At 42.0% G+C, this 13,217-nt stretch overlaps 1 protein-coding gene across 1 annotated transcript in view; it reads left to right on the top strand.

The window, feature by feature from the left end:
* The window catches only part of cacna1ib (calcium voltage-gated channel subunit alpha1 Ib), a gene marked incomplete at its 5' end in the record, with an annotated part of 168,381 nt that overhangs the window by 66,420 nt on the left and 88,744 nt on the right, over positions 1-13,217 (top strand). Inside the window, 5 exons of the mRNA XM_084071481.1 lie at positions 5,649-5,800; positions 7,419-7,604; positions 8,487-8,604; positions 9,310-9,465; positions 10,528-10,618. Of these exons, the coding sequence (XP_083927607.1) occupies positions 5,649-5,800; positions 7,419-7,604; positions 8,487-8,604; positions 9,310-9,465; positions 10,528-10,618 (703 nt within the window). The remainder of the gene's footprint in view (positions 1-5,648; positions 5,801-7,418; positions 7,605-8,486; positions 8,605-9,309; positions 9,466-10,527; positions 10,619-13,217) is intronic.

Raw genomic sequence — 13,217 nt, 5'->3', positions numbered from 1 at the left:
CGTACCTAGAGGGGCGGGTTTAACATCTCCGGCGAGAGAATGCGTGTGATCCCATTGGTTCACCGATCTGTCCGTCAGCCCCGTCAACACAACATTACGAGCGACGCCCACTGCACTGCACTCTGGTTGGTTGGGGAAATGAAACACTTCCTATATCGGGTACACCGACGCGCTGGTCCAGGCTTTTATTTGTTAGCAAAACTAAACAATAAAAGCCTGGAGATTGAGGCTAGGCTGGCGGTAGCTTAGTGGGTATAGAGCGTGGCAAAAATCCTGAAGAGGGCGTCAACAAGTGTCTTTTGGTAGCAGCGGACATCTTTGAGGGGTATAAACCAGGTTGACTTAACATTGCCCAAAACAAACATGTCTGTGCTACTATGCCACGCCCCCCCGTGGTGATGACGCGTTGGCACGCACTATAGGAGTGGGTAGAGCGACCGTCTGGTATCAGAAGGTCACCAGTTCACCTTCCGATCTGTCCAGTAAACTGTACGTGTCCAAGTGTCCGTGAGCAGGACACTTAACCCCTAATGGCCCGCCCCGAGCGCTCATCATAATCTGAGCAACCATCAACTGGATGAAGCTGAAACTGAATTTATTGGATCAGCAATTGGTGTCCCAGAAAGATTAAATAGCCTATATCATGACATTTCTTTTTCTTAGTTTTCGGTGTTTTGGGGAGTTTTGTGATGAGACTTTTTTTTGTGGACTAGCTAATTCTAAATATGTGTACTCGATTCTCGAACAGGCTGTCTTGTTTTGCTCCCTAACACTTGTAATCCCCTATCCTCATCCTCAGAAATGTGTCTGTTAGACATTTCTCACTTTGATTAAACACAATCATTAAACATGAGGCAGCAGAATTGCAATCGTTTGATTTCATCACTTTCCAAGTTAACTTTTGCAGAGTTTGAATAAGAGCTAGAGACCAAGTTCAAATAATAATCGGATTAGACTTTACAAAGAAACTAATCTTTCTAAGCAGAAGCCTGTGTGCAATGTGCATTGATGCACAACAGTTATGTGTCATCACGCCCAGCTCAGAGTCTAATGAACTCAGGCCAGGTGAAGACAATTTGTGGGAGCCAAGTTCAAATGTTGTGGTTATTTTATTAATAACTGCTTATTTTTGTGATTTGTATTTTGCCTAAACAGTTCATGTATATCGAAGTATATGATTGTTAAATAAGCTAAGTTAAAAAGGTTTAAATAGTTAATAATTTGTTCAATTCATGATGAGGTTCTTTAGGTTAAAATGAATGCTGTTACTGTAGCTTTAAGAAGAGAGCTCAGGTTGTGTAACTGAGAATTTAATTGACAACACCTGAGTGTGCCCAGGGCAGTGCTGATTAAGATTTCTATCACTTTTGTGTGCAGGGCTGTGCAGATTCAGTTGATGCTCAAGACAAGGTCAGGATGACACATTTTTTTGACTGTAGTATATTTTTTGATTTTGAGAACTTGCTTTTAGATCACTTCTGTAACTAGGGAACACATTTTTTGGAATAAATCTTTTTGTGATTCTTTTTACATCAAAGTCCTGTGAAGTTTTTCTGCTCAAGGGAATATACACGAGTATAGAAAACGTGCCGCTGAGATTCAACCACTCACACAATTGATTTAAATAATCATAGACAACAGTTAAGTTTACCATGAATTCAGTACAATGAACCACAATGGAAACACAATTTAAGTAATATTTGTGATGCAAAAGTGCTTATTCGTGGTTCCTGATTGAATTACCTATCTGATTGGCAGCATTCATGAACTTGGCAATCTTATTTTTTTGGCAATAGCTAAGGGTGTTCCACAAGGTTAAATTTCTAAACAATTCAACTTGTGCTACTTAGTACTTATTTCAAATCTATAATGAAATCTGTAGGCAGGTATAGAGGGAAGACAGACTTTGTACTGCAGTACTGTGGCTTGGTCTGACGGATTTGTTTGTGCTTTGTGAAGACGATAGAACCAGAGGGTATTGTCAATACAATTTTGTCGTTTCCATATCTGGGCAAGGTTTCAGTCCGATGAAGTTTAAGTAAATATTTGGAAAAATATAAAACATAATGTGAAGTTACGGAAAGTAACTTTTTTGGCCTACTACAAGGATTTATTTGTGCTTTGTGAAGTCGATAGAACCAGAAGGTATTGTCAATACAATTTTGTCAGTCGCTTCCATATCTGGGCAAGGTTTCAGCCCGATAAAGTTTAAGTCAATATTTGGAAACATTTGAAACATAATGTGAAGTTATGGAAAGTTACTTTCTTGGCCTACTACTGGCAGCATGCACAAGAAATCTGCAGTTTGTCTAGATGGCTCGGCAAATGTGAAACATATTCACAGTCAGGGGCGGAATAACCCTTCGTGGTGCCCGGTGCTTGGACCCGGTTTGGTGCCCCCCAGCACCGTTTCGTCAACGGGGGGGAGGGGGGCTAGTGCAGCGCGGACATGGTTTGGTGCCCCCCGGGACAGTTTTGTCAAGGGGGGGGGGGGGAAGAAAAGTTCGTTCTAAATTCGTTGCTTTTCGCCGTTTTTTTCTTCTTCATGCCGTTTGGTGCCCCCCCAAAGGTTGGTGCCCTGTGCTTCAGCACCTCAAGCCCGTTGGATAAGCCACCACTGTTCACAGTGCTGTCGCAGTTCTTGAAGAAAATGCTGTTTTTCAGTCCTGGTTCGTATCCAGGGGGGCTATGAGGATTATGAGTCCATTGATGTTTGTATATTGTATGTGTGTGTGGGTGGTGGAGGGGGGGGGGGGGGGGGTGGGGACAGTCTGCCCTGGACAGACAGCCTCTGTCACAGCCTCATAGGAGCCATACACACGCCATGAAAAAGAAAAAAAAGTGTAGCTGAGATACAAAAAAAGGCTGTTTACAGCGTTTACTAAAACGGACCGGGTGAAAGAGTTGTGTATGTACTTCATAGCTTATACTTTGGCCATCTGGCAAATCCAAGCGTTATGTCTGTTGTCACGTCTGTAGTAATGAGACGATGCCTGCATTTTTCCACACAGGCTGTTGCACCAGGGGACCTGCATCATTAGCCTGTGTATTCACACAGCTGAACATTTATTAGGCATGACTGTTGCATCAGTGTGCATGTAAACACTCATGCATAGACAAACACTCTCTCTCTCTCACTCACACACACACACACACACACACACACACACACACACACACACACACACACACACACACACACACACACACACACACACACACACACACACACACACACACACACAGGCAACAGAGAGAGAGAGAGAGACACATAAAGACGGAGGCACGCACACACACACACAAACAGGTACATGCAAAACACACTGGTCCCCATCAATTCCGGGTCGCTAAAATGTCAGCGGCGTCATTGGTGACTTAGCACTTAGGGCACTCAGCAGAATAGTGATGAGATGACAATCATGATTATCATTTTATCAAACAGCTGAACTGCTGCCGTTGGAAATACGTCATGCTGCCATGGCAACCACACAGTCTTGGGTGGTTCCCATGAAGTCGATGTTGAAGTTCAAGGTCAAATCTTTATTTTTAGAATTCATACAGAAAGTGTGCAAAAGACAAACCGCGTGGAAGATGAGAATAATAAAATAAATGGTATCGGGAGAGCCATGTGCTTTTACTGTTTTTTTATTAGTACCTTTATTAGAAGGATAAACCCCTTGAGATGCATCATCTCATTTTCGAGGGGGTCCATTTAGCGCGAATGAACAAGGCATACAATACACAAACAATACAACAAAAGGCAAGAGCTCTCCAAAAGCTAGCCGCTCCCACCCTACCAGTTCAACCCCAAAGTAGCTAAATTCATATGGAGACATACCCGTGAACACAAGAATAGCAAAAAAAAAAAAAAAAAAAAACGGTACAGACATGCACATGCAGCAACATGCTCAAGCAGGGTACAAACATTAACATTGAGATACAGCAGTATACATGCACATGCACCTTAGGAAATGAATATCAGTACATTAGATACAGGTTTGTAATAACAATGAATTGCCAAGAACGATTAGAAGCATGATTAGAAGCATGAACACTACAGGGTGTTAGAAGGTGAATGAAAAAGGTGAATGAAAATATATTATTTAAACACATTAAGGGAGGTGATATATCTAAGTGAACTTGGTAGCTTATTCCAATTGGATGGGGCTTTACATTTAAATGCACGCCTACCACTTTCCTTTGAGATTTTGGGGACAGTAAAGCATGCTCTGTATGACTTAGGTTACATGGTGATGTGCAGGGGTCTAGAAAATGTTTCAAGTAATTACAGTAGTTAAAGAAAATACATTTGAAAATAAATTGCGGCCAGTGAGATTGTCTTCGAGATTTAGGTGTTAACCAATTAAGAGACTCATAAATAGAGAAGTGATGGGTTCTATAAGGGCATCTCAGGACATCTACAATCTACTGTTGTATTGTATTATGTGTTACATTAAGAGGGTAGAGATTGATATCTATTGGTGGTAATAGCTGTGAAATTATTTTTTCTATCCTGGAGGGTGAAACAGTTAAGGGACCAGTATAATATTCTCAGGCTGTAATTTATTTTCTGCAGAACTGAAATGATAAGGGTCTTAAAAGAAAGCTGAGGATCGAGCCAAAGGCCCAGATATTTGAATTCCTTCACTTTCTCCAACGGTGTCCCGTCTAAGTGAATCGATAAGGAAAGGGAGTTTGGTGCACTGTCCCTCCATAACTTGTGGTGAAGAGCATACTGACTGACTTTTTTGTTGTTGTAACAATTTGTTAAAATAAAACCATTTTTGAATAGAATCAAAGTCTGTTTGAATTAGAGTTTGTCCATGACCATGAGTGATAACTGCTGTGGTTTCTGTAGCATTTAGATTCTGTGTGTGTGTGTGTGCGTGTGTGTGCGCGTGCGTGTGTGTGTGTGAGAGAGAGAGAGAGTTAGGTAATTTCCGATTCATTTGACGGCAAGTTATTCACAAACATGACAGGCGGGCTGGCTATGCAAGGCCAGGCGAGAGTCCTCTGCGCCCAGATATTGTTCCGTCTAGGCAAGATTCTGACATGAGGCGTTCAGTCATAAGCCCACAGATGGTGGTGGCGTCGCCCCAGTGGCTCCTCAGCTAGGCACATGCAACAAGTATCTGATTCTGAACCTGTGGTTCATTGCGTGTGTGTGACCGTGCATTATGCCTTTGTGTGTGTGTGTGTGTGTGTGTGTGTGTGTGTGTGTGTGTGTGTGTGTGTGTGCGTGTGTGTGTGTGTGTGTGTGCAAACCACTCTGCTTGTCCTTGCCCTTTCTAAGTCATTGATTTGTTCCAGTCGCTCCATTGAGATTGAAATGGCTGATAACTACGGACAAAAAAAGGGAAATAGAAACCGACTTCTTTTTTCTTTTCTTTTTTTCTTTTATTTGCTTTTTCAGCCCTTAAAAATAATTCACCCCTCTCTTTCGTGCATGCAAATTAACTCATGTAGCTACATACAGTATATTGATTAGCTGGGACAGCATGTGGTAGATTTATGACTATGTGTGACCTACAGTATATAATATTACCATAAACATCATCCTCTTCTCTCTTTTTTCTCCTCATCCTTTTCTCTTTCTCTGTTTTTCCCCCATGTGTTTCTGCTCTCCTCTCCTCTCCTCTCCTCTGTAGCCTGATGAGCTGACAAATGTTCTGGAGATCAGCAACATTGTCTTCACCAGCATGTTCTCCTTGGAGATGATCCTCAAGCTCGCTGCTTTCGGCTCCTTCAACTACCTGAGGAATCCTTACAATGTGTTTGATGGCATCATCGTTATCATCAGGTACAAAATCAAAATCAATATGATCTAAACCAGTGGTTCTCAACCTGTGGGTCGGGATTTTGTGGGGGTCCCCAGATGACAGTGAAGTGACACTTTAAGGACTTTCAAGACCTTTTTAATACCAAAAAAAAAGAAAGAAAATAATCAACAAACTATACTATAAAAACTGGTCAAACGTTGGCCAGATTGTCAAATAATATGAGGCACATTTTTTGAAAATAGATCACAAGCTCACAATGCGTTGCGAGGCATTGTGAGCTTGTAGATCTGCTATTTTCACAATATGTATCTGTGGAACTGCTTGTCAGGATGCGGGTGTTCCTCCAGTTCAAAAATGATTATTTTGGGAGGTTGCGGCCTGAAAAGGAAGAACCACTGATCTAAACGGCAAATTCTGGATCACTCTACCCCAAGCATTACTATAGTGTGATGCCACATTGGTGCCGCTCCTGTCCTGTATCAGATGTTTGAAAGTGTGCCACCTGCGTGTTTGCCCGTTGTTCTGTCGCGACGCCAAAGTGTCAGCGGCAAACAGCTTTTGTCTTTTGTCATTTGCACACCGAGGCCTGGGTATGTTTGATCTGCCAATGTTCTCCATTCATGGCATCGCACCGCTCTCTCTCTCTGATCCGCAGTCTAATCCACACATGAAATGCCACATCAAAGCACCAAGATCAAATGTTCAGGCCATCACATCGCATAGATGTCGATTGTACACATCTACATCTTTCATCTCTCAGTTCCTCGTCCCACCCTTCATCTCTCAAACAATCCTAACCTTCCCCACCCCATGCAATCTGTCTTCTTTCTTTGTATTGGTTTTTATTACATTTTTTACTCACCTTTCACATTCACGGACGTAATTGCTCTTTGGCTATTTTCCTGCTTTTTGACAACATAAAACCTGGCACCTCAGTTAAAATAATGTTTATTAAAAAAAACTAAACAAAAAACACTTGAACTTGCAGATTATTTTCACAATTTGTCATTATGATGAGATACGGCTTAAGTGGTTAATATCGTATTAATGTACTTTTTTTTAAAGGTTTTTCTTGTACAGAGGTACGGTTTACAATGATTGTTAAATCCCTATAGGGCTTGTTTCCATTGTGGTACTGTGTATTCAATTAATTAAGACATTTAAAGCCATACAATTGTATACAATAATAAACAAGACATAATCAACACGAGTAGCAATAAACGTATATGTACAGTAAACATTTGGGGGGTGGGGGGCGGGGTCATTTCTGGTTCCAAGCCTAGAGGACTTTTCTAGGACCCTTTACAAATTGCAGATGCGACACGTTGTGAGCTTGTAGATCGGCTATTTTCAAATAGCCTATGTATAAAATAGGGCTGAAGTGGTTAATGTATGTTTTATAATGTAATAATTTATATTTGCAAACTAACTATAGTTTCTTAAGTTTTCAAATAATTGTAGTGAGGTAAAAGTTAAATATTTGCCTCTGAGATGTAGTGGAGTAGAAGTAAAAGTACTGGAAATTGGAAATACTCAAGCAAAGTACAAATACCTCAAAATTGTACTTAAGCACAGTACTTGAGTAAATGTACTTAGTTACTTTACACCACTGGTTGTGTTGTTTGGTCTCTTGTCCAGCGTGTGTGAGATTGTGGGCCAGTCGGACGGGGGTCTGTCTGTGCTGAGGACCTTCAGGCTCCTGAGGGTGCTGAAGCTGGTGAGGTTCATGCCGGCCCTGAGGAGACAGCTGGTGGTGCTGATGAAGACCATGGACAACGTGGCCACCTTCTGCATGCTCCTAATGCTCTTCATCTTTATATTCAGGTAAGACAATTGTAGTGGAGTAAAAGTACAGTATTTTCCTGTATGTATTTTCCTGAGATGTAATAGAGTAGAAGTAAAAGTATTGAAAATTGTAAATACTCCAGTTAAGTAGACACACCTCAACATTGTACTTAAGTAGAGTACTTGAGTAAATGTACTTAGTTACTTTACACCACTGGTCAATAGTAGCCTCTCTCTGTCACGCACGCACGTACGCACGCACGCACGCACGCACTCGCTCGACTACTCACTCACTCACTTACTCACTCTTACACTCTCTCTCTCTCTCTCTCTCTCTCTCTCTCTCTCTCTCACTCACACTCACACTCACACTCACACTCACACTCACACTCACACTCTCTCTCTCTCTCTCTCTCTCTCTCTAACAGACTCAGAGGACATTGCTTTAACCTTTGTGTGTTCCTTCCTGGACAAGTCCTCTACATCCAGTCAATAGCTGCAAATTGAATTCCTCCGCTAGTTCCAGTGTGTTGTTGAAGGCTATTAGCTCTGGATCCCAGATAGCAATCAAACACTTCAGGGTTCACACTCAAAGGCTGACTCACTGACACTGACACAGCCGCACAAAAGGCCTGAAGTGTCCTTCAGCGGGGGCATCAATGCCTGGTCATATTGCGCTCTCTCTCTCTCTCTCTCTCTCTCTCTCTCTCTCTCTCTCTCTCTCTCTCTCTCTCTCTCTCTCTCTCTCTCTCTGTCTCTGTCTCTCTCTCTATAATGCCACTTCAATTGACTCAAGAACCCTGACTCATACATGGTATAACAAGGTGTTCAGAGTATTTACAGCCGCTCTGCGTTCTTTCTTTCTTTCTTTCTTTCTTTCCTTCCTTCCTTCCTTCCTTCCTTCCTTTCTTTCTGTTGTAGTATCCTGGGGATGCATATTTTTGGCTGTAAGTTCAGTCTAAGGACAGAGTCTGGCGATACAGTCCCTGACAGGAAGAACTTTGACTCTCTGCTGTGGGCCATTGTCACCGTTTTTCAGGTAATTGCACATACTTGTACGACTGAGATTGTTCATGACTCTCTGTAAGTGAGTGTATGTGAGTGTGTGCACATTTTTGTGTGCTTGCAAGGTTCTCAATCCATGTGTGTGCGTGTGCGTGTGTGTGCGTGCGTGAGCGCGTGCACGTCCACGTGCACGTGTGTGTGTGTGTGTGTGTGTGTTTTTTTGTGAAGCTAGGAGATTACTTACTTGAGTTATTCCTGTACTCTCCTATAGACCTATGCATGGAGCATGGTGGATCAGATGATGGTGGATTAGACAAAATAGATTCTATTTTGTCTAATCCACCATCGTCTGATCCACCAGCTTTGCTAAGTTTGCTCCTCAGATATGTGAAGTTGTCAGTTTCGTTGATTTCTCTCCCTGTGAGCTTGTAGATCGTCCTTTTCCGGCAAAGAAATTTGGTGTAGTGGGAAGAATGAGGGGGCCAAGTACAGAGCCCTGGGGGACTCAGTATAGACAAAGTATAGGTTTTGAATAGTTAATTGTCTGTTTCTCTTTCAAACCAGTCCTTTTGGTTTTCTTCTTTCAGGTGCCAGTTCCACAATGTTAGCATGCACACGCAGACACATACATACATGCACACACCCTCACACGAAAACACACAACCTGCAGTTTAATATCTTCCTGTGTCTGTGTGTCTGTGTGTGCGTGCATGTTTGCGGGTGTATGCCTGGCCCCCAGATTCTGACGCAGGAGGATTGGAACGCGGTCTTGTACAACGGCATGGCCGCTACCTCTCCGCTAGCCGCCCTCTACTTTGTGGCCCTCATGACCTTTGGAAACTATGTCCTCTTCAACTTGCTGGTGGCCATCTTGGTTGAGGGCTTCCAGGCCGAGGTAAGGACACAGTGATTCAATGGCACCTTTTTGCAGAGCCAAAATTCAGGGAAGCACAGTAGAACTCCCAGTTCCCATTATAACCCTAATTCACTGGTGTATTACTGGCATCTCTCCACAACAGACTCACTGGAGTCTCAAATTCCGCTCTGGCATTAATGAAGAATCTCTCTATCCATCCATCCATCCATCCATCTATCAGATCCATAGATACAGGAGGTCAAGACAGTTTGCACAACCGTCTTGTTTTCTTTTCTTGCCACTTGGTTGTATGTAATTGAATTTGCATTGGAGTTGGACTGTGTATCACCCCCTGTAATGAAGTGGAATATTATGCAGCTTAAGTACTGCAGCATTAAGATGTCCATTCAGTGGAACAAAGGGCACAAATTAGAAAAGCAAATTAGAAAGGGTGTCCACAGGGTCTAGGTCATACACTGTAGCGTACCTTCAGTCAGTGTACCGCATTGGAGAGACATCCACAAGGCATCCTGAATCAAATTAAGAATGGCTAGTTCAGTACTTACTAGTATTGACAGTTAACAATTTGTATTGTTAGCTGTGACAGTAACAGCCAACAGCCAATGGTCTTTATTTCCAAGTACCAACACACTGCTTGCCATGACTTAGATGTAACTATACTTAGCCACAAGGAAATAAGATACAAGACTTGTCATGACAGAGGCTCCATCTCTCCCTGAATGTGTGGTGATAGCTGATTTACAGTATCCCGTGTGCATTGATTGGTGTGTACATTCGGCTTGTAGATCGGCTATTGTCAGCAGCGGCTATATTTGGTGTAGAGGGAAAGAGCAGGGGGTTTAGTAGGGCCCCCTCAGGGACTCCCGTATATAAGTATACAGTATAGGGTTCAAGTGGTCAACCCTGATTTATGCTTCATCTATAAAAATAACAATCCTACAGGCTCACAATGTGACGTATAGGCGACGAGTTGTGAGCTTGTAGGTCTGCTAGTTTCGGAGCATAAATTGAGCATAAATTAGTCTTTAAATGATCCCCTTACTGATTCTGTCTGTCTGTCCACCCTCCTCCTCTGTCCAGGGAGACGCCTACCGGTCCTACTCTGAAGATGACCGCTCGTCTTCCAACTTTGATGAGAGTGAAAAGCTAAACGACTCCCTCAAGCTGTCTGGTGAGGCGACAACGCGTTGCATCCTTAATGTTTCGTTCATTTCCAATAATCTGAGAGACCACATTTCTAAATAAATGCTTTTACCAGTGAATCTATACGCTCTCAGATTTAAATGTGTTGCCAAATCATCAGTGATAACATTACATCATTCATTCCCTCGAAAGGCAACCTGCCTTTTTGGGGGTACTGTCGGGGCTGTGGGACAGACTCATGATGAGACTGGTTAACCAGATTAAGACCAGTGAATGTGACTGTTATGTGACTGACCAATAACACAGATTACCCACACAGTACCACTTTTAAATAGGCGTTCATGCCAGCATTTCTCATTAGTAACAGAGAAACCAAGAAACCCCCATAACTGATTCCAAGTCTAAAAAACACCTCCCCTATAGAAATCACCACAGATGCCCACATTAAATTAGTACAATTAAATACGTCCGTCTTGACTCCCATTTAATGAGATCTATGTGTTTGCCAGTAAGGATTACACTAATGTAGATTCAAGCCAAAGAAAGTTAGACAATCTAATAGGCTCAACACTTGCAAAAACTTGGACTTGGACAGCTAGCGCCTTCAGTAGATTAATTAGCAAAGTCTTAATCATTGATGGCACATGTCACCAGATTTATATAGGAGATAGGATACAGGTGCATTGTGTTAAGATAAGAAAATAATAGCCAGCACTCCGAAGTCCTTATGGTACTGGTATGCGTTTTGGCGTCAAGCCTTCCTCACACGCTGAGGAAGGCACTTATTTTGGCAGCCTTTCCCCAGGCTTTATCTCCATGTGAGATGGAGATAAAACTGGGAATGAGGTTGGTCAAATCGCCTTTACCAGAAAACCAAACAAAACAAAGAGAGTGGATTAAACCTGAACAGCTGATCAGGTGGATTAGTCACTTTTACACACTACACGCGCGCGCGTGTGTGTGTGTGTGTGTGTGTGTGTGTGTGTGTGTGTGTGTGTGCGCGTGCGCGGTAAAGAGTATTAGCACACAACATGTTGCTGTTATGCAGCACAGTGCCGCCTGTTGTTGTTTGGCTTGTCTTCAGTTCAGTCTGAGCTCTGAGTGCAAGTAGTCTTCACTTCCTCTCATCACTCCACACTCTGACAACCTGAGTGTGTGTGTGTGTGTGTGTGTGTGTGTGTGTGTGTGTGTGTGTGTGTGTGTGTGTGTGTGTGTGTGTGTGTGTGTGTGTGTGTGTGTGTGTGTGTGTGTGTGTGTGTGTGTGTGTGTGTGTGTGTGTGTGTGTGCATGGAGGATCAAGAAGGTAATAGCCATCATATAAAATGGACATTACCCTCACAAAAACATGCAGTAATCCTGGTCTCTATACTGCCTCCCCCTGGTCAGCCGGGCGCCTGATGGAGGGGAAAGGAACTGGTTGGAATTACGTGTTCCTTCCACGCGTTACGTTCTGCTCGGGAAAATCCCCCCTGTCAGGTGATAAGAAGCAGCTTGCTAGCTCCTCATGCATTGAAGGAGGCATGAGCTCAGTTCTTGGCTCTCCCTAGGCTGGCAGAGGGAGAGTAGCACCCAGGATTACATAGGCAATTGGCACTGGGTGATAAAACATTTATAAAATTAAAAAAGTGGACATGGAGGTACTGTATACTTATCAGACAGAAAGAGCTGGAGTTACAGTAGCTATAGTAATTTGGCACACTAAAGTTGGTTGTAAAAATGATTGTTTTGATCAGAGGTTGAGTTTGGGTTAATAAAGTAGAAACACCTCTTTATTCACTGAGGTACAGCAGGCCTACTTGGCATTCACTTAGATGGACAAAAACTGCCAGCCTGGAACAGAGCTTCAACAGTCGGGAAGATGTATCCAAAATTGATACATAATAAAGGGTGTTCCGGAAAGTAAACAAGATGCTTTAAAACATCTTCTAAAACCATCTGTTGATATAATTTGTGTGACAGTAGAGAGAAATCACACAAACAAGTGTGATAACAAACAAGTTATCCTGTGCATATCAATTACTTAAACCATATGGTAGCAGAGCTAAAACATGAATGGCTCTTTTAAATTGCAAAACATAGCCATTTTATCAAGTCTTCAATATTATTTTTCAAACAAAACATATAGGCACGATACATTTATGTCGTAAAAGGTGACCAAGTAAATTAACTCAAGTACTGCACTTTTGAGGTACTTTTACTTTACTATTCCATTATTTGATTAATTCTCCATTACGAGGATAAATATTCTGCTTTTTAGTTACTATTTACTTTGCAAAAATATTTTATTTTATTTATACAAAATATATATTAACTAATAAATGATGATGTATTACTACAGGTTAAGCAACACATAAACACATTTACTTAAAGGAGTAGTTAGTTCACCCAAAACATTAATACTTTTCTATCAATTACACAACCCATGAAGCATTGAATTTTTTGAGATTTTTTTATTTTTATCGCATTCCCAAGACAATAATTTGATAACTGGCGGCCTCTCCGGTATAGGGTAGGATATATTAAAAATTCAGGGCAGTGCCTTTGGAGTCTAGGGAAATGATGTTCGATGACAGATCCCTGTTTCATAATAAACAGATAATAAGATTATATGACTTGAGCAAGATGGT

This window comes from Gymnoscopelus microlampas (genome assembly GCF_963454915.1).
Source record: "Gymnoscopelus microlampas genome assembly, chromosome: 2".
NCBI classification, from domain to species: domain Eukaryota; kingdom Metazoa; phylum Chordata; class Actinopteri; order Myctophiformes; family Myctophidae; genus Gymnoscopelus; species Gymnoscopelus microlampas.
This window is presented reverse-complemented; position numbering and strand designations above follow the sequence as displayed.